General features: G+C 49.0%; 2 protein-coding genes across 2 annotated transcripts in view; one reads left to right on the forward strand and one right to left on the reverse strand.

Moving 5' to 3' along the window:
- Nucleotides 1–394: 394 nt before the first annotated feature.
- LOC149436172 (ubiquitin carboxyl-terminal hydrolase CYLD-like) overlaps nucleotides 395–22,368 on the forward strand; it is a gene marked incomplete at its 5' end in the record, with an annotated part of 45,507 nt that continues 23,533 nt past the window's right edge. Inside the window, 7 exons of the mRNA XM_089661929.1 lie at nucleotides 395–557; nucleotides 4,863–4,995; nucleotides 6,599–6,709; nucleotides 10,709–10,800; nucleotides 12,153–12,219; nucleotides 17,490–17,622; nucleotides 22,249–22,357. Coding sequence (XP_089518055.1) covers nucleotides 395–557; nucleotides 4,863–4,995; nucleotides 6,599–6,709; nucleotides 10,709–10,800; nucleotides 12,153–12,219; nucleotides 17,490–17,622; nucleotides 22,249–22,357 — 808 coding nt within the window. The remainder of the gene's footprint in view (nucleotides 558–4,862; nucleotides 4,996–6,598; nucleotides 6,710–10,708; nucleotides 10,801–12,152; nucleotides 12,220–17,489; nucleotides 17,623–22,248; nucleotides 22,358–22,368) is intronic.
- On the reverse strand, nucleotides 11,356–12,057 carry LOC149436173 (uncharacterized; the record flags this gene model as incomplete). Its single annotated transcript, XM_089661928.1, has 1 exon — nucleotides 11,356–12,057. A coding segment is annotated over one exon (702 nt), but the record flags the coding sequence as incomplete, so codon positions are not given.

A 22,368-nucleotide genomic window follows, 5' to 3' on the forward strand; every position in this document is an offset into this window, starting at 1 on the left:
TTAGAGGTGATCCTCTTTTTTTTCTTTTTTTTTTTTTTAGAGCCAATGTAGTGGAAACTAATAGTCCTGATAGGACTTCTCAAAGGAATGGTTCCTCGCGCCCCATAGGAACTGTGATTTTTTTTTTTTTTTTTTTTTTTAAGTTATAATGTAACCACATTATGTATGAAGAGTGAGTTGTGACAATCTTCGTGATTTCTTTCACTGCTGTTTCATATTTGGCCCCGCCCCTGAGGAGATCAGACTAACTCGTGCCCATGAAACTCCAGAACCAATACAGAGAGAGACACTTGTGTGATGGCATGCGATCGCTCAGAACCAGAGCGATGATAATTGAACCTTCAGGTATGGTAGGCTGTTCTCCAATCACTTATGTCTGTTCTTGACTTTACAGGAAGAAGATAAAGGTTGCACCGACGGCAGCTGGCAGGGGCGCCGGTATTTCTTTTGTGGCCCAAAACGAGGAATTTTTGTCAAGTTGAAAGCATGTCAGCCAGACACCCGCTTTCTGTCTAGTAAAGACTGTGAACCAAAGAGCCTGGAGGTTGAGGCGCATAGTGAGTTACTCCTGATCTCCTCGGAGGCGGGGCCAAAAAAAATGAAGCACCAGTGGAAGAAAATACTTTACCAAGATTGTCGCTACACAATCTTCATGTGTAATGTGAACACATAACTTAAAATAATGGCAGCTCCTATGGGGGCCCGGGAACCTTTCCACTTCTGATGATGGAGAGGAAGAGATGAGTACTGACCTATACTAAACGCTCATTTACACTTGTGGCCACCATTGCTGCCCCTGTAAAAATGGATCCATGGGAATGGTTTTTCAGAGGCATTTGGCCGGCAGCTTGGAGGCAATATATTACCTAGTGGATGCCGCTTTTAACCCTTGAAAGCCCATAGCAGCATGCCGTAAATTGGCAGCCCTATTTAGTTGAATAAGCCCCATGCATGCTGATCCATTCACTTGCATGTGTGACCAAATTTGTGCCACTGTGCACCCTAACCTTGGCCATCAGACCGTGTGTACTAACATGGCCGGTGGCAATTTTAATCAGTAGCTTGGTGGTCGGGGCTCAACTGCCTATTTTTACCACCCCCCTCCCCTTTCATAGCCACCACTGTTGTAAACAAGGCCTAAGGATTTCAGCATTGCAGGACATCGGTTGCAGGCAGTAAAATATATAGAGGCAATATTTAGTAGATTCAGGATCCTGTACCAAGCATTCCGTATACATTATATTGCCAAAAGTATTGGACCCGCCCTCCCAATCATGTGATTCAGGTGCTCCAATCCCCTTCATATTAAGTGATTCAGGTGTTCCAATCCCCTCCTAATCATGTGATTCAGGAGTTCCAATCCCCTCCCAATCATGTGATTCAGGAGTTCCAATCCCCTCCATATCATGTGACTCAGGTGTTCCAATCCCCTCCCAATCATGTGATTCAGGAGTTCCAATCCCCTCCCAATCATGTGATTCAGGAGTTCCAATCCCCTCCAAATCATGTGATTCAGGTGTTCCAATACCCTCCCAATCATGTGATTCAGGAGTTCCAATCCCCTCCCAATCATGTGATTCAGGTGTTCCAATCCCCTCCCAATCGTGATTCAGGAGTTCCAATCCCCTCCCAATCATGTGATTCAAGTGTTCCTATCCCTTCCCAATCATGTGATTCAGGTGTTCCAATCCCCTCCATACCATGTGATTCAGGTGTTCCAATTCCCTCCATATCATGTGATTCAGGTGTTCCAATCCCCTCCCAATCATGTCATTCAGGTGTTCCAATCCCCTCCATACCATGTGATTCAGGTGTTCCAATCCCCTCCCAATCATGTGATTCAGGTGCTCCAATCCCCTTCATATTAAGTGATTCAGGTGTTCCAATCCCCTCCCAATCATGTGATTCAGGAGTTCCAATCCCCTCCATATCATGTGATTCAGGAGTTCCAATCCCCTCCCAATCATGTGATTCAGGAGTTCCAATCCCCTCCCAATCATGTGATTCAGGTGTTCCAATCCCCTCCCAATCATGTGATTCAGGTGTTCCAATCCCCTCCATATCATGTGATTCAGGTGTTCCAATCCCCTCCCAATCATGTGATTCAAGAGTTCCAATCCCCTCCCAATCATGTGATTCAGGTGTTCCAATCCCCTCCCAATCGTGATTCAGGAGTTCCAATCCCCTCCCAATCATGTGATTCAAGTGTTCCTATCCCTTCCCAATCATGTGATTCAGGTGTTCCAATCCCCTCCATACCATGTGATTCAGGTGTTCCAATTCCCTCCATATCATGTGATTCAGGTGTTCCAATCCCCTCCCAATCATGTCATTCAGGTGTTCCAATCCCCTCCATACCATGTGATTCAGGTGTTCCAATCCCCTCCCAATCATGTGATTCAGGTGTTCCAATCCCCTCCATACCATGTGATTCAGGTGTTCCAATTCCCTCCCAATCATGTGATTCAGGTGTTCCAATCCCCTCCATATCATGTGACTCAGGTGTTCCAATCCCCTCCATGGACACAGGTGTATACAATCCAGCCCCTAGGCATGCAGACGGCTTCTACAAACATTGGTGAAAGAATGGGTCGCTCTCAGGAGCTCAGTGACTCCAAGCGTGGTCCCGTGATAGGTGGCCACCTGGGCAATAAGTCCATCCGTGACATTTCCTGGCTACTAAATATTCCACGCTCAACTGTTAATGGGATTATAACAAAGTGGAAGCAACTGGGAACAACAGCCACTCAGCCACCAAGTGGTAGGCCACGTCACATGACAGAGCGGGGTCAGCGCATGCTGAAGCGCACAGTGCGCAGAAGTCACCAACTGTCTGCAGAGTCAATAGCAAAAGACCTCCAAACTTGGTGTGGCCTTCAGATGAGCCCAACAACAGTGCGTAGAGAGCTTCATGGAATGGGTTTCCATGGCCGAGCAGCTGCATCCAAGCCTTCCATCACCAAGTGCAATGCAAAGCGCTGGATGCCGTGGTGTAAAGCACGCCGCCACTGGACTCTAGAGCATGGAGATGTTTCTCTGGAGTGACCAATCACGCTTCTCTGCCCATCCATCTGATGGACGTGTCCAGGTTTGGCAGTTGCCAGGAGAACGGTACTTGCCTGACTGCATTGTGCCAAGTGTAAAGTTTGGTGGAGGGGGGATTATGGTGTGGGGTTGTTTTTCAGGGGTTGGGCTTGGCCCCCTAGTTCCAGTGAAGGGAACTCTTTAGGCAACATTTTGGACAATTTCATGCTCCCAACTTTGTAGGAAGAGTTTGGGGATGGCCCCTTCCTGTTCCAACATGACTGCACACCAGTACACAAAGCAAGGTCCATAAAGACATGGAGGAGCCAGTTTGGGGTGGAGGAACTTGACTGTCCTGCACAGAGTCCTGACCTCAACCCCATAGAACACCTTTGGGATGAATTAGAGTGGAGACTGTAAGCCAGGCCTCCTCCCCCGACATCAGTGCCTGACCTGACAAATGTGCTTCTGGAAGAATGGTCCAACCTTCCCATAGACACCCTCCTAAACCTTGTGGACGGCCTTCCCAGAAGAGTTGAAGCTGTTATAGCTGCAAAGGGCGGGGCCAACTCAATATTGAACCCTACGGACTAAGACTGGGAGGCCATTAAAGGTCATGTGCGTGGAAAGGGCGGGGCCAACTCAATATTGAATCCTACGGACTAAGACTGGGGGGCCATTAAAGGTGATGTGCGTGGGAAGGGCGGCCAACTCAATATTGAACCCTACGGACTAAGACTGGGGGGCCATTAAAGGTCATGTGCGTGGAAAGGGCGGGGCCAACTCAATATTGAACCCTACGGACTAAGACTGGGGGGCCATTAAAGGTCGTGTGTGTGGGAAGGGCGGGGCCAACTCAATATTGAATCCTACGGACTAAGACTGGGAGGCCATTAAAGGTCATGTGTGTGGGAAGGGCGGGGCCAACTCAATATTGAACCCTACGGACTAAGACTAGGGGGCCATTAAAGGTCATGTGCATGGAAAGGGCGGGGCCAACTCAATATTGAATCCTACGGACTAAGACTGGGAGGCCATTAAAGGTCGTGTGTGGAAAGGGCGGGGCCAACTCAATATTGAACCCTACGGACTAAGACTAGGGGGCCATTAAAGGTCATGTGTGTGGAAAGGGCGGGGCCAACTCAATATTGAACCCTACGGACTAAGACTGGGAGGCCATTAAAGGTCATGTGTGTGGAAAGGGCGGGGCCAACTCAATATTGAACCCTACGGACTAAGACTGGGGGGGCCATTAAAGGTCATGTGCGTGGAAAGGGCGGGGCCAACTCAATATTGAACCCTACGGACTAAGACTGGGAGGCCATTAAAGGTCATGTGTGTGGAAAGGGCGGGGCCAACTCAATATTGAACCCTACGGACTAAGACTGGGGGGCCATTAAAGGTCATGTGTGTGGGAAGGCCGGCGGCCCAATACTTGGGGCAATATAGTGTATGTCTGTCCCCATCTACACAATTATGAACTATCAGTAAGGAAGGGTATCAAACATTACCTCACTCTGATAAGAATAGTTACATGAAGATGATTACTTTTACGCGTTTCAAAAAAAAAAAAGATACAATATTATGCATTTTGTTTCCTTAATATCTATTCTGATATTCCGATACATAATATCATTTCAGATGTGTTGGGAACTGATGCATCACCTTCACATTTTCAGCTCACAGAATCAATAAATCCATACTGGTCATGTTCCCGTAGAGCGCATACTTACTGCCAACTGCTCGGGATTTTCGGGTGGTGATTTTTTTTTTTAATAGCATGAATGACTATATTAAATGCATAAAAAGTCTTTTTTTTTTTTTTTGCTTTTTTTCAGATAAAGAAGGTTACAGGATCCCTGGGAAGGTCCCCCCGCTGCAGGGATGTTCTGCTGTGGATATTTTACAGGGTGATATGAAAGGGATACAAGGCCACTGTAACTCCTGCTACATGGATGCTGCCCTTTTCAGGTATCTAGTGGGAGGGTCTTGTTAGGTCTTGTTATGTCAGGGGCTCCTCGGGGGCTGGGCTGTAACTTGTAACCGTTTTATTATTTCTTTGAGAGTTTTTGGCTCTTTTACGTTTCTTTGGGTTTGTTTTCATGTAGGTAAGATTTTGTTGTATTCAAATCCAATGGATGCTCCCCTTCACGGGTATCTAGTGGGTGGGTCTTGGTATGTCAGGGGCTCCTGAAGGGCTGGGCCGTAACTTGTGACCATTTTTTTTTTTTTTTAATTTTTAGATCCTTTACTTTTCTTTGGGTTTGCTTTAAAGTAGAGAGTGTGGCGAACTTGTGTTGTATTCAAATCCAATGTGAATGTGAAGAGCCGGGAAGGGTTGGAGCCTTTGTCAGACTTTATTGCCCAGACCCCAGACAGGAAGTAAAAGAGAAATCAGCTGGAAGTGAAATAAAAAAATGTTTGAGAATTCTTGCCAGGACAGGTTTCTTCTTAGGGTTTCCCCACCTCTACTTTACTGTTCCATCAAGCCTAAAGCTAAAGTTTAATCCTAAGTGATGCTTCCCCTGTCCACTTCCCCAACACTGTAAAGGATTTTTTTTTCTTCAAATACTGGGTCTCTGTGCTTCTCTATGCAATGCAGGCAGATCATGGCTGGTAGGAGGGGCTGGCCAGATGCTGTACAGCTTCCTGAAAGCATCACAGCACCCTGCTTCAGTACTCCTCTCAAGAGTCCTCAGTCTTGATGTAAGCCGTGGGAGGGGTTGTGCCAAAAATCAGATTGCCTTGCTGGGTGAAGGTCAGTCTGGAAAGGTGGGTGTTCTTAGGCAGGCTGTATTTGCATGTAGACCACCATAGGTAACAATACTTTGAATTCTGAGCCTCCATGATTGGAAGAACTGAATTCATGGAAGGGGTGGGGCATGGAGGAAAAAACTAGATGATGCTGGACATCCTCCAGCCAGGAAATGAGGCGGAGCTCTATCTGACTGGCTGCAGTTTCTAATGCACATTGTGAGAAGCTCCCAGTGTGCAGTGACATCAGAGGACGCCATTAAGTACAGGAGAGGAGCCGGTACACCTGTGCAAGACTGGAGGGGAGGAGCCGGTACACCTGTGCAAGACTGAAGGGGAGGAGCCGGTACACCTGTGCAAGACTGAAGGGGAGGAGCCAGTACACCTGTGCAAGACTGAAGGGGAGGAGCCAGTACACCTGTGCAAGACTGAAGGGGAGGAGCCAGTACACCTGTGCAAGACTGAAGGGGAGGAGCCAGTACACCTGTGCAAGACTGGAGGAGAGGAGCCGGTACACCTGTACAAGACTGAAGGGGAGGAGCCAGTACACCTGTGAAAGACTGAAGGGGAGGGGCCAGTACACCTGTGAAAGACTGAAGGGGAGGGGCCGGTACACCTGTGCAAGGCTGAAGGGGAGGAGCCGGCACACCTGTGCAAGGCTGAAGGGGAGGGGCCGGTACACCTGTGCAAGGCTGAAGGGGAGGCCGATGGGAGGAGTTAGACACATAAACATGACAGTTGTAACCCTCTCTATCCAAATCTCCCAAAATACGTTTCCATTTCCATTGTAATGGTTCTCCTCCTCTGTCTCCTCCTGCAGCCTCTTTTCCTGTAGCTCATCGTTGGACGCTCTACTCTTCAAACCGGCGTCCCACCCAGACAGAGAGATCCAGAGGACCCTGAGGGAGGAGATTGTCAACCCTCTGCGCAAGTGAGACCACCCACAATTCTATCCAGACAGGGGAATTCAACAGAGGACCCCATGAAGATCCAACCTCTGGCCCTGGGGGAGTTCAGTGGAAAGCTCCAAGTTACATTTACTTCTATGGCGGCTATTCAGGAGATCTTCTGCTGTAAAATTCGACTCGATCTCAGATTCGTCTCCATCCCGGGAACATGTGTTGAAGTAGGTAGAGGTGTGAGATGACCACCTGACTCCAAGATGCTACAACCCGCTCCTCAGGAGGAAGGACTATGCTGGGAGCCAACTGAGGTGGGTTGGATTTTACAGCAGATCTCCAGCCACAGGAGGTAAGTGAGACTTCTAGAGCTACTGACCTCCACCCAATCCAGAGATCATATCCTCGGGGGGGGGGGGGGGGGGAACCTCATGACTCTTTAAAGCAGCCGTTCTCAGTGAGGGTTCCGTGGAATCCAAAGCTTCCTCCACAGGTTGCTAGAGCAGTGAGCACTGTCACAATCTCAGAAAAGTAACCACTGACCCCCAATGTAAGGGACATTCTTCCCACTGACCCCCAATGTAAGGGACATTCTTCCCACTGACCCCCAATGTAAGGGACATTCTTCCCACTGATCACCAATGTAAGGGACATTCTTCCCACTGATCACCAATGTAAGGGACATTCTTCCCACTGACCCCCAATGTAAGGGACATTCTTCCCACTGACCCCCAATTTAAGGAGCATTCTTCTCACTGACCCCCAATGTAAGGGACATTCTTCCCACTGACCATCAATGTAAGGGACATTCTTCCCACTGACCCCCAATGTAAGGGACATTCTTCCCACTGACCACCAATGTAAGGGACATTCTTCCCACTGACCCCCAATGTAAGGAGCATTCTTCCCACTGACCCCCAATGTAAGGGACATTCTTCCCACTGACCCCCAATGTAAGGGACATTCTTCCCACTGACCCCCAATGTAAGGGACATTCTTCCCACTGACCCCCAATGTAAGGGACATTCTTCCCACTGACCACCAATGTAAAGGACATTCTTCCCACTGACCCCCAATGTAAGGGGAATTCTTCCCACTGATCACCAATGTAAGGGACATTCTTCCCACTGACCACCAATGTAAGGGACATTCTTCCCACTGACCCCCAATGTAAGGGACATTCTTCCCACTGATCCCCAATGTAAGGGACATTCTTCCCACTGACCCCCAATGTAAGGGACATTCTTCCCACTGACCCCCAATGTAAGGGACATTCTTCCCACTGACCACCAATGTAAGGGACATTCTTCCCACTGACCACCAATGTAAGGGACATTCTTCCCACTGATCACCAATGTAAGGGACATTCTTCCCACTGACCCCCAATGTAAGGGACATTCTTCCCACTGACCACCAATGTAAGGGACATTCTTCCCACTGACCACCAATGTAAGGGACATTCTTCTCACTGACCCCCAATGTAAGGGACATTCTTCCCACTGACCCTCAATGTAAGGGACATTCTTCCCACTGATCACCAATGTAAGGGACATTCTTCCCACTGACCCCCAATGTAAGGGACATTCTTCCCACTGACCTCCAATGTAAGGGGCATTCTTCCCACTGACCCCCAATGTAAGGGACATTCTTCCCACTGATCACCAATGTAAGGGGCATTCTTCCCACTGACCCCCAATGTAAGGGACATTCTTCCCACTGACCCCCAATGTAAGGGACATTCTTCCCACTGACCCCCAATGTAAGGGACATTCTTCCCACTGACCCCCAATGTAAGGGACATTCTTCCCACTGCCCTCCAATGTAAGGGACATTCTTCCCACTGCCCTCCAATGTAAGGGACATTCTTCCCACTGACCTCCAATGTAAGGGACATTCTTCCCACTGACCTCCAATGTAAGGGACATTCTTCCCACTGACCCCCAATGTAAGGGACATTCTTCCCACTGACCTCCAATGTAAGGGACATTCTTCCCACTGACCCCCAATGTAAGGGACAGTCTTCCCACTGATCCCCAATGTAAGGGACATTCTTCCCACTGATCACCAATGTAAGGGACATTCTTCCCACTGACCCCCAATGTAAGGAACATTCTTCCCACCGACCCCCAATGTAAGGAACATTCTTCCCACCGACCCCCAATGTAAGGGACATTCTTCCCACCGACCCCCAATGTAAGGGACATTCTTCCCACCGATCCCCAATGTAAGGGACATTCTTCCCACCGACCCCCAATGTAAGGAACATTCTTCCCACTGACCCCCAATGTAAGGGACATTCTTCCCACTGACCACCAATGTAAGGGACATTCCTCCCACTGACCACCAATGTAAGGGACATTCTTCCCACTGACCACCAATGTAAGGGACACTCTTCCCACTGATCACCAATGTAAGGGACATTCTTCCCACTGACCACCAATGTAAGGGACATTCTTCCCACTGACCACCAATGTAAGGGACATTCTTCCCACTGATCACCAATGTAAGGGACATTCTTCTCACTGACCCCCAATGTAAGGGACATTCTTCCCACTGATCACCAATGTAAGGGACATTCTTCCCACTGACCCCCAATGTAAGGGACATTCTTCCCACTGACCCCCAATGTAAGGGACATTCTTCCCACTGACCCCCAATGTAAGGGACATTCTTCCCACTGACCCCCAATGTAAGGGACATTCTTCCCACTGACCCCCAATGTAAGGGACATTCTTCCCACTGACCCCCAATGTAAGGGACATTCTTCCCACTGACCCCCAATGTAAGGGACATTCTTCCCACTGACCTCCAATGTAAGGGGCATTCTTCCCACTGACCCCCAATGTAAGGGACATTCTTCCCACTGATCACCAATGTAAGGGGCATTCTTCCCACTGACCCCCAATGTAAGGGACATTCTTCCCACTGACCCCCAATGTAAGGGGCATTCTTCCCACTGACCCCCAATGTAAGGGACATTCTTCCCACTGACCCCCAATGTAAGGGACATTCTTCCCACTGCCCTCCAATGTAAGGGACATTCTTCCCACTGACCTCCAATGTAAGGGACATTCTTCCCACTGACCTCCAATGTAAGGGACATTCTTCCCACTGACCTCCAATGTAAGGGACATTCTTCCCACTGACCCCCAATGTAAGGGACATTCTTCCCACTGACCCCCAATGTAAGGGACATTCTTCCCACTGACCCCCAATGTAAGGGACATTCTTCCCACTGACCACCAATGTAAGGGACATTCTTCCCACTGACCACCAATGTAAGGGACATTCTTCCCACTGACCACCAATGTAAGGGACATTCTTCCCACTGACCCCCAATGTAAGGGACATTCTTCCCACTGACCCCCAATGTAAGGGACATTCTTCCCACTGACCCCCAATGTAAGGGACATTCTTCCCACTGACCACCAATGTAAGGGACATTCTTCCCACTGACCACCAATGTAAGGGACATTCTTCCCACTGACCCCCAATGTAAGGGACATTCTTCCCACTGACCCCCAATGTAAGGGACATTCTTCCCACTGACCCCCCAATGTAAGGGACATTCTTCCCACTGATCACCCAATGTAAGGGACATTCTTCCCACTGACCCCCAATGTAAGGGACATTCTTCCCACTGACCCCCAATGTAAGGGACATTCTTCCCACTGACCCCCCAATGTAAGGGACATTCTTCCCACTGATCACCCAATGTAAGGGACATTCTTCCCACTGACCACCAATGTAAGGGACATTCTTCCCACTGACCTCCAATGTAAGGGACATTCTTCCCACTGACCACACATGGAGCGGTTCAAGCTGTCCGCCCTGATGACGGGAAGCGGATCCAGAGACTATTCATAGCAGGTGCAGCTATTTTTATGCTGAATGAATGACTGGACTTGATGCTATTTTTATATCTGATTTACATTTCTAATATTAAAGCAGAATGTCAAAGAGCAAAAATCTATATATAGAATTATTGATAAAGATGATGATTGCTGCTAACCAACTGGCGTCCTCGGCAGGAACGGGTACGTCTCGGCGGACAGTGTGATGATGCTGCGACATCAGTTGATGCAGGAGAGTCAGTGCCCCAGCTTCACCACCTCCGAGAAAGGTACCGCTCTCACTTTACTGCAGGGATGGTGGGAATTCCTCATAATGGGCACAGCGGGTGTACAGACCCGGGAACTCAGCACAGGGATGGTGGGAACCCCTCATAATGGGCACAGTGGGTGTACAGACTCGGGAACTCAGCACAGGGATGGTGGGAACCCCTCATAATGGGCACAACAGGTGTACAGACCCGGGAACTCAGCACAGGGATGGTGGGAACCCCTCATAGTGGGCACAGCGGGTGTACAGACCTGGTGGGAACGTTTTGATAACGCTGATAATGTTAGCTGGTTAAAGCCACATAAAAAATTTTAGTTTTTTAGCGTTTTTGCATTAGCGTTTAGCGGCATTTTCCCGCGTTTGCGTTTTTTAGCGTCCAAAAACACCGGTTTGCGGCGTTTTACGGTGTCCATGTATGGTGTGCCCGTGTAAGAAGTCTGTACTGTGCTGTAGGTGACTTCTACGCTTGGTTGTCTCATATTTTCTCCTCAGCGCCGCTGTGCAGTGTGTATGTATGATGTGTTGTGTGTATGATGTGTCATGTGTGTATGATGTGTCATGTGTGTATGATGTGTGTGTGTGTTAATGATGTGTTGTGTGTATGATATGTTCTGTGTGTATGATATGTTGTGTGTGTATGATATGTTGTGTGTGTATGATATGTTGTGTGTGTATGATATGTTGTGTGTGTATGATATGTTGTGTGTGTATGATATGTTGTGTGTGTATGATATGTTGTGCGTGTATGATGTGTCATGTGTGTATGATATGTTCTGTGTGTATGATATGTTGTGTGTGTATGATGTGTTGTGTGTGTATGATGTGTTGTGTGTGTATGATATGTTGTGTGTGTATGATATGTTGTGCGTGTATGATGTGTTGTGTGTGTATGATATGTTCTGTGTGTATGATATGTTGTGTGTGTATGATATGTTGTGTGTGTATGATGTGTTGTGTGTGTATGATGTGTTGTGTGTGTATGATATGTTGTGTGTGTATGATGTGTCATGTGTGTATGATATGTTGTGTGTGTATGATGTGTTGTGTGTGTATGATATGTTGTGTGTGTATGATGTGTTGTGTGTGTATGATGTGTTGTGTGTGTATGATATGTTGTGTGTGTATGATATGTTGTGTGTGTATGATGTGTTGTGTGTGTATGATATGTTGTGTGTGTATGATGTGTTGTGTGTGTATATGTTGTGTGTGTATGATATGTCATGTGTGTATGATATGTCATGTGTGTATGATATGTTCTGTGTGTATGATATGTTCTGTGTGTATGATGTATTGTGTGTCTTGGATCGCACCTATACAAATTCTGATGTTTACATGTTTCCTTTTGGCTCTCAGACCCGGAGGAGTTCCTGAACCTGATCATGCAGCGAATCCTCCGGGCCGACCCTCTGCTGAAGCTACAGTAAGTGATCCTCATCCCTCCTGAGACATGGATGGTAAATGTACATATGTGTGTATAGGTGATAAAAGACACGCTCCAGGCAATGGCTGGGTACCCCGACTCTGCAGGATCCTCCTCCCCTCCAGGCAATGGCTGGGTACCCCGACTCTGCAGGATCCTCCTCCCCTCCAGGCAATGGCTGGGTACCCCGACTCTGCAGGATCCTCCTCCCCTCCAGGCAATGGCTGGGTACCCCGACTCTGCAGGATCCTCCTCCCCTCCAGGCAATGGCTGGGTACCCCGACTCTGCAGGATCCTCCTCCCCTCCAGGCAATGGCTAGGTACCCTGACTCTGCAGGATCCTCCTCCCCTCCAGGCAATGGCTGGGTACCCCGACTCTGCAGGATCCTCCTCTCCTCCAGGCAATGGCTGGGTACCCTGACTCTGCAGGATCCTCCTCCCCTCCAGGCAATGGCTGGGTACCCCGACTCTGCAGGATCCTCCTCCCCTCCAGGCACACAAACACATAAGCCACACTCTGCTGTATTTTTTTTTTTTGCTTCAAGCTTTATTGATGCCAAATTAGAGCAAACACACACTAACGCGTTTTGCCCAATCATTATTAGTGTGGCCTTACAGCTTTAACATTGTTGCAATCCAGGAGCTGAGATGCGGTATATAGGTTCCTGCCCTTCTTGACTCCGCCACCTTCTATAAGTACGTCCACTGGGGTGAAACGCGTTAGTGGGTTGAATTACCATTAACACCTTTTGCACAATCGTTAATAGTGTGGCATTAGAGCTTTTTCCTTTGTTGCATTGTAGGAGTGAAGGTGCAGTATATAGGTTCCTACCCTCCCTTGACTCCCCCCACCTTCTATGCGTAAGGCCAGTTGGGTGAAATGCATTAACAGGCGGGGTTACTATTAACGCATTTTGCCCGTTCATTATTACTGTGGCATTACAGCTTTCACATTATTGCATTGTATGAGTGAAGGTGCCATATATAGATTCCTGTCTTCCTTTACTCATCCAACTTCTATGAGTAAGGCCAGTGGGGTGAAACGCATTCGTGAGCTGGATTACCATTAACGCGTTTTGTCCAATCATTAATGGCGTGGCATTGCAGCTTTAACATTGTTGCATTGTATGAGTGAAGGTGCTGTATATAGGTTCTTATCTTTCTTTACTCATCCAAATTCTATGAGTAAGGCCAGTGGGGTGAAACGTATTAGCGGCGCATTGCAACTTTAATATTGTTGCATTCTAGGCGTTAAGGAGCATTATATAGGTTCCTGCCCTTCTTGATTCATCCACCTTGTATGAGTAAGGCCAGTTGGATGAAATGCATTAGTGGGCAGGGTTACCATTAACGCATTTTGCCCAATCATTAATGGTGTGGCATTACAGCTTTCACATTGTTGCATTGTATGAGTAAAGGTGCCGTATATAGGTTCCTAACTTCCTTTACTCATCCAACTTCTATGATTAAGGCCACTGGCGTATTAGAGCTTCAGCCGTCAACTGCATGTGTGGAGGTATGGTGGGAGGAAAAGCAGGCTTCATAGGCGCTGGCTGAATACAGGCTTTGGGAACCAATCACCTACCTCCTCTGCCTGTTGTGGCTGGATTGCCCTGACACCCAAGGAAATAGCAGTGGAATGCATACAGTGATGTCTCCTTGGCGGTGGCATGCATACATTGATGTCTCCTTGGCGGTGGCATGCATACATTGATGTCTCCTTGATGGTGGAATGCATACATTGATGTCTCCTTGGCAGTGGCATGCATACAGTGATGTCTCCTTGATGGTGGCATGCATACAGTGATGTCTCCTTGTCCGTGGCATGCATACAGTGATGTCTCCTTGGCAGTGGCATGCATATATTGTTGTCTCCTTGGCAGTGGCATGCATATATTGTTGTCTCCTTGGCGGTGGCATGCATACATTGATGTCTTCTTGGCGGTGACATGCATACATTGATGTCTCCTTGGCGGTGGCATGCATACATTGATCTCTCCTTGGCGGTGACATGCATACATTGTTGTCTCCTTGGCGGTGGCATGCATACATTGTTGTCTCCTTGGCAGTGGCATGCATACATTGATGTCTCCTTAGCAGTGGCATGCATACACTGATGTCTCCTTGATGGTGGCATGCATACACTGATGTCTCCTTGTCGGTGGCATGCATACATTGTTGTCTCCTTGGCGGTGGCATGCATACATTGATGTCTCCTTGATGGTGGAATGCATGCATTGATGTCTCGTTGGTGGTGGCATGCATACATTGATGTCTCCTTGGTGGCGGCATGCATACATTGATGTCTACTTGTCCGTGGCATGCATACATTGATGTCTACTTGGCGGTGGCATGCATACATTGATGTCTCCTTGGCGGTGACATGCATACATTTTTATTTACTTGGCGGTGGCATGCATACATTGATGTCTCCTTGGTGGTGGCATGCATACATTGATCTCTCCTTGGTGGTGACATGCATACATTGTTGTCTCCTTGATGGTGGCATGCATACACTGATGTCTCCTTGGCGGTGACATGCATACATTTTTATCTCATTGGCGGTGGCATGCATACATTGATGTCTCCTTGATGGTGGCATGCATACATTGATGTCTCCTTGATGGTGGCATGCATACATTGATGTCTCCTTGTCGGTGGCATGCATACATTGTTGTCTCCTTGGCGGTGGCATGCATACATTGTTGTCTCCTTGGCGGTGGCATGCATACATTGTTGTCTCCTTGGCGGTGGAATGCATACATTGATGTCTCCTTGGCGGTGGCATGCATACATTGATGTCTCCTTTGCGGTGGCATGCATACATTGATGTCCCCTTGGTGGTGGCATGCATACATTGATGTCTACTTGTCCGTGGCATGCATACATTGATGTCTCCTTGGCAGTGGCATGCATACATTGTTGTCTCCTTGGTGGTGGCATGCATACATTGATGTCTACTTGTCCGTGGCATGCATACATTGATGTCTCCTTGGTGGTGGCATGCATACATTGATGTCTCCTTGGCGGTGGCATGCATACATTGATGTCTCCTTGGCGGTGGCATGCATACATTGATGTCTCCTTGATGGTGGCATGCATACATTGATGTCTCCTTGGCGGGGGCATGCATACATTGATGTCTCCTTGGCGGTGGCATGCATACATTGATGTCTCCTTGATGGTGGCATGCATATATTGTTGTCTCCTTGGCAGTGGCATGCATACATTGATGTCTCCTTGATGGTGGCATGCATACATTGATGTCTCCTTGGCGGTGGCATGCATACATTGATGTCTCCTTGATGGTGGCATGCATACATTGATGTCTCCTTGGCGGTGGCATGCATACATTGATGTCTCCTTGATAGTGGCATGCATACATTGATGTCTCCTTGTCCGTGGCATGCATACATTGATGTCTACTTGTCCGTGGCATGCATACAATGATGTCCCCTTGATGGTGGCATGCATACATTATTATTATTATACAGTATTTATAAAGCGCCAATAGTTCGCTCAGCGCTGTACATTACAAAGGGGGACAGAACATGTGACAGAACAATACCAATACAATGCAAAACATGAGGGGATTGAGGGCCCTGCTCTTTCGAGCTTACAATCTAGGAGGGAGGGGATGGTGGCACAGGAGGAGATAGCTGTGGGGGATGGAGTGGTAGGAAGAGTGGAGGAGGTCGGTCAAGTTAGCAGGGGGTGGGGTAGGCTTCCCTGAAGAGATGGGTTTTCAGGGTGCGCCTAAAGGAAAGGAGAGTAGGTGATAATCTGATGGGTTGGGGCAGGGAGTTCCACAGGATGGGTGACACCCTGGAGAAGTCCTGGAGGCGGGCATGGGAGGAGGAGACCAGGGAACTAGAGAGAAGGAGGTCTTGTGAGGAGCGGAGTGTGTGTGTTGGGCGGTACTTGGATATTAGGTCAGTGATGTAGTTCGGGGCAGTATGGTGGACAGCTTTGTACGTCAGCGTTAGGATTTTGAATTTGATCCGTTGCGCAATCGGAAGCCAGTGGAGGGATTGGCAGAGGGGGTGGCGGAGATGGAGCGGTTGGAAAGGTGAATGAGTCTGGCAGCCGTATTCAGGATGGACTGAAGCGGGGATAGCCAGCGGTGAGGCAGGCCAGTGAGGAGGGAGTTGCAGTAGTCGAGTCGTGATATGATGAGGGAGCGGATGAGCTGTTTAGAGGTTTCTGGGGTTAGGAACGTGCGGATTTTGGCGATGTTGTGGAGGTGGAGTCTGCATGTTGCGGAGGTGGAGTAGCACGAGTTTGTTAAAGATTGGACTTGGACTGGAAGGATAGGTTGGAGTCCAGAATGACACCAAGTACTCTGGCCTGCGGGGCGGGTTTGATGGTGGCAGTGTTGGACATGATGAAGAAGTCAATGGGGGGTGGGGTCCGGGCTGGGGGGAAGACAAGAAACTCGGTCTTGGAGAGGTTCAGTTTAAGGAAGTGGAGTGACATCCAGTCTGATATGTCGCTCAACAGGTGTGTGATTCGGGCGGAGACCAAGGGGGTGAGGTGGGGGGTTGAGAGATAGATTTGTGTGTCGTCGGCATAGAGGTGGTAGTTGAAGCCGTGAGAGTGTATGAGTTGGCCAAGGGAGGAGGTTTAGATGGAGAAGAGAAGGGGCCTGAGGACAGAGCCTTGAGGGACCCCAACAGAGAGGGGGAGTGAGGGGGAGGTGGTAGCATTATAGGTAACACTGAAGGAGCGTTGTGACAGGTAGGATGAGAGCCAGGAGAGAGCAGAATCTCTGAGGCCAAGGGAGTGTAGTTTTTTGAGGAGGAGGGGGTGGTGGACTGTGTCGAAGGCCGCAGAGAGGTCAAGGAGTAGGAGCACTGAGTAGTGGCCATTAGCTTTGGCGGTTAGCAGGTCGTTGGAGAGTTTGAGTAAGGCGGTTTCGGTGGAGTGTAGGGGACGTAAGCCGGACTGTAGGGGATCGAGGAGGTTGTTGTCGTTGAGGTGAGAGCATAGGCGGGTGTAGACTAGGCGTTCGAGGAGTTTAGATGTAAATGGGAGCAGGGAGATGGGTCTGAGGTTGTTCGGGTCATTGGGGTCCAGGGAGGGCTTTTTAAGTATGGGGGTGATGTGTGCATGTTTCAGAGGGGAGGGGACAGTGCCTGAGGAGAGGTAGAGATTGAAGATGTGGGTGAGGGAGCGTAGGATGGAGGGGGAGGGAGGTCGTTGGTTTCACCTTGGCAGTGACATTGTCTTGGCAGTTTGCTCCTCTTCTCATGTTGTGCTCTCTACCCCAGGTCAAAGGGTCAAGGTGTCCAGGAGTGTTACTGCTACCAAATCTTCATAGAGAAGCAGCAGGAGATGACCGTTCCCAATGTCCAACAGCTTTTGGAGCAATCCTTTCACCACTCCAACCTCAAGCTGGCCGAGGTGAGCACATACTGTAGAGCAGATAATGGGGGTGTGGGGGGGGGTCTCTGTATTTAAATGTTTGTGAAGGGGCAGGCTTTGTCACCCTCATCCTAGCTTCACTACCTAGTAAGTCACTGACCTGGGTAATTTGGGAGTACTAACCTTACTGGCCACTAGTACAGTGACTCTCCTGGGAAAGTATATACAGTCATGACCAATAATCTGGGCGGCACAGCGGCTAAATGGTTAGCACTTCCACCTGGCAGTACTCGGGTTGTTGGTTCGAATCCCAACCACGGCACCACCTGCCTGGAGTTTGCATGTTCTCCCTGTGCCTGCGTGGGTTTCACACTCCAAAGACATACTGGGAGGTGAATTGGCTCCTGTCTACATTGGCCCTGGTATGTGTATTTATGAATGTGAGTTAGGGACCTTAGATTGTACGCTCCTCGGGGGCGGGGACTGATGTGAATGTACAATATATATGTAAAGTGCTGCGTAAACTGATGGCGCTATAGAAATACCTGTAATAAATAAATCTTGTCTCCCCCCCCCCCCCCCCTCCTGCATTTCTGTCAGATAACGCACCACTTCACCCAGAAAATTACATATTTTTGGCATTCTCATGTTTATTTCTTTTGTTTGTATTGCTATCAAACAAAAAAGTTGAGAAACAAAAAACCAAATCTGACGCATTCCATGTAAATCCCCAAAAATGGACTGGACACATTTATTGGCACCCTTCATGTAATATTTGGTGGCACATCCCTTGGAAAAAATAAGTGAAATCAATGGCTTCCTGTCACCATCAATGAGTTTCTTCCACCTCTCTACTGGAATTTTGGATCGCTCTTCTTCCTCCAACTGCTCCGGGTCTCTCAGATTGGAAGGGTTCCTTTCCCCAACTGCTGGTCTGAGATCTCTCCACAGGAGCTCTATGGGATGGAGATCTGGACTCCTTGTTGGCCAGTTCAGTCCTCTCCAGCACTTTGTCTGAAACCATTTCTGGGGGTTTTATGACGTGTGCTTTGGGTCATTGTCCTGCTGGAAGACCCATGACCTCTGACACTGGAGACCCAGCTTTCTGACACCGGGCCCTACATTGTACCCCAGAATTCTTTGGTAATCTTCAGATTTCATAATGCCATCCACACGGCCAAGACATCCAGTGCCTGAAGCAGCAAAGTGACCCCAAAACATCAGTGACCCTCCCCCCCCCACCACCATGTGTGACTGGAGGGACTGGAGTCTTTTCTTTAAAGGCCTCATTGCTTTTTCTGAGAACAGCAGAATGATGGGAGTTACCAAAAAGCTGCCATTTTGTTTCATCTGTCCCCAGCACATCTCCCAAAAGGATTGTGGCTTCCGCAGGTAAGTTTTGGCAAACTCCAATATGGCTTCCAATATGTTTCTGTGTCAGCAGTGGGGTCCTCCTGGATCTCCTTCCATATATCCATGTCAGCAGTGGGGTCCTCCTGGATCTCTTACCATATTTCTGTGTCAGCGGTGGGGTCCTCCTGGGTCTCCTACCATATTTCTGTGTCAGCAGTGGGGTCCTCCTGGATCTCTTACCATATTTCTGTGTCGGCAGTGGGGTCCTCCTGGGTCTCCTCCCATATTTCTGTGTCAGCAGTGGGGTCCTCCTGGGTCTCCTCCCATATTTCTGTGTCAGCGGTGGGGTCCTCCTGGGTCTCCTCCCATATTTCTGTCAGCAGTGGGGTCCTCCTGGATCTCCTACCATATTTCTGTGTCAGCAGTGGGGTCCTCCTGGGTCTCCTCCCATATTTCTGTGTCAGCAGTGGGGTCCTCCTGGGTCTCCTCCCATATTTCTGTCAGCAGTGGGGTCCTCCTGGATCTCCTACCATATTTCTGTGTCAGCGGTGGGGTCCTCCTGGGTCTCCTCCCATATTTCCTTGTCAGCAGTGGGGTCCTCCTGGGTCTCCTCCCATATTTCCTTGTCAGCAGTGGGGTCCTCCTGGATCTCCTTCCATATATCCATGTCAGCAGTGGGGTCCTCCTGGATCTCCTACCATATTTCTGTGTCAGCAGTGGGGTCCTCCTGGATCTCTTACCATATTTCTGTGTCGGCAGTGGGGTCCTCCTGGGTCTCCTCCCATATTTCTGTGTCAGCAGTGGGGTCCTCCTGGGTCTCCTCCCATATTTCTGTGTCAGCGGTGGGGTCCTCCTGGGTCTCCTCCCATATTTCTGTCAGCAGTGGGGTCCTCCTGGATCTCCTACCATATTTCTGTGTCAGCAGTGGGGTCCTCCTGGGTCTCCTCCCATATTTCTGTCAGCAGTGGGGTCCTCCTGGATCTCTTACCATATTTCTGTGTCAGCAGTGGCGTCCTCCTGGGTCTCCTCCCATATTTCTGTGTCAGCAGTGGGGTCCTGCTGGGTCTCCTCCCATATTTCTGTCAGCAGTGGGGTCCTCCTGGGTCTCCTCCCATATTTCTGTGTCAGCGGTGGGGTCCTCCTGGGTCTCCTCCCATATTTCCTTGTCAGCAGTGGGGTCCTCCTGGGTCTCCTCCCATATTTCCTTGTCAGCGGTGGGGTCCTCCTGGATCTCCTTCCATATTTCCGTGTCAGCAGTGGGGTCCTCCTGGATCTCCTACCATATTTCTGTGTCAGCGGTGGGGTCCTCCTGGATCTCCTTCCATATTTCCGTGTCAGCGGTGGGGTCCTCCTGGATCTCCTACCATATTTCTGTGTCAGCAGTGGGGTCCTCCTGGATCTCCTACCATATTTCTGTGTCAGCGGTGGGGTCCTCCTGGATCTCCCACCATATTTCTGTGTCAGCAGTGGGGTCCTCCTGGGTCTCCTACCATATTTAAAGAGATTAGCTACAGTGTCATGGGCTGTAAACTTCCTGACAATGTTGCACACAGTGGACACAGGAACATGAAGATCTCTGGAGATGGATTTGTCACCTTGAGATTGTCCATGCGTCTCCCCCATTTTGGTTCTCCAATCATCAGACAATTCTTTGCTGCTCTCTCTCTCCTCCATGCTCCATGTGGCACACAGAGACACCCAACAGAAAGGTGGATGACATTTGTCACCATTGGTTGTCGATGTGATTTCCATGTTGTCATCGCCTGGTCATGGATACGGGGGAGTTTAATGACAAATTACAGGAACATCACAAACCTGGAATGCAATTATTTCTTACAATTCTGAGAAGGTGCCAATAATTTTGTCCATTTTGGAGGTTTTGCGTGGAATGGGTCTGATTTGGCTTTTTGTTTCTCCACTTTATGGTGTCACCGATACAAACCAAAGAGATGAACATGAGAATGCCGAAACATGGCAAAGTGGTGCGTTGTCTGACAGGCATGTGGGGGGGGGGGGTTAATATTTTTGGCCATGACTGTATGTTAGGGCCTGATAAAGACTGCACTATGAACTGCCAGCTGGCACTGTGCCTATGGAAGATCTCCAGTGCCACCTAGTGGTCATAATGCAATTTTTTCCTGATTTATGAACAAAACGCATTATGGCCGCTTGGTGGTGATGACGATATTGGGGGCTACATATATTGGAGAAAATGGGTTGATTTTTGTTCTAAATGTTCAAATGTTTGTCACATCCGCACAATGAACATATCAATGGGAGGAATAGTGCCCCATCATTGGTGTCAGTTGAGGGGGGGGGGAATAGTGCCCCATCATTGGTGTCAGTTGGGGGGGGGGGATAGTGCTCCATCATTGGTGCCAGAGGGAGGAATAGTCCCTTTTCGTTGGTGTCAGTGGGAGGAACAGTGCCCATCATTGGTGTCAGTGGGAGGAATAGTGCCCCGTCATTGGTGTCAACGGGAGGAATAGTGCCCCATCATTGGTGTCAGTGGGAGGAATAATGCCCCGTCATTGGTGTCAGTGGGAGGAATAGTGCCCCATCATTGATGTCAGTGGGAGGAATAGTGCCCCATCATTGGTGTCAGTGGGAGGAATAGTGCCCATCATTGGTGTCAGTGGGAGGAATAGTGCCCCATCATTGGTGTCAGCGGGAGGAATAGTGCCCCATCATTGGTGTCAGTGGGAGGAATAGTGCCCCATCATTGGTATCATTGGGAGGAATAGTGCCCCATCATTGGTGTCAGTGGGAGGAATAGTGCCCCATCATTGGTATCAGTGGGAGGAATAGTGCCTCATCATTGGTGTCAGTGGGAGGAATAGTGTCCCATCATTGGTATCAGTGGGTGGAATAGTGCCCCATCATTGGTATCAGTGGGTGGAATAGTGCCCCATCATTGGTATCAGTGGGTGGAATAGTGCCCCATCATTGGTGTCAGTGGGAGGAATAGTGCCCCATCATTGGTGTCAGTGGGTGGAATAGTGCCCCATCATTGGTATCAGTGGGTGGAATAGTGCCCCATCATTGGTGTCAGTGGGAGGAATAGTGCCCCATCATTGGTGTCAGTGGGTGGAATAGTGCCCCATCATTGGTATCAGTGGAAGGAATAGTGCCCCATCATTGGTGTCAGTGGGTGGAATAGTGCCCCATCATTGGTGTCAGTGGAAGGAATAGTGCCCCAAGGGCTAGATAACTGCAAGGGCCACATGTGGCCCCAGTTTGGAGACCACTGGTATACAGAATCACAGGGGGTAACGATATCCAATCACAGAGCCTGTTTTCTCACATCCGCAGGTTCCATCATGTTTCATCATCCAGATGCCGCGGTTCGGGAAGGAGTACAAGATGTTCAGTAAAATCGTTCCCTCCCTGGAATTGGACATCACAGATCTGCTGCTCGATAGTGAGTTTCCC

The sequence above is a fragment of the Staurois parvus genome, unplaced genomic scaffold, assembly GCF_062004578.1.
Source record: "Staurois parvus isolate SC_StPar_1 unplaced genomic scaffold, SC_StPar_1.0 ptg001410l, whole genome shotgun sequence".
Taxonomy (NCBI): Eukaryota; Metazoa; Chordata; class Amphibia; order Anura; family Ranidae; genus Staurois; species Staurois parvus.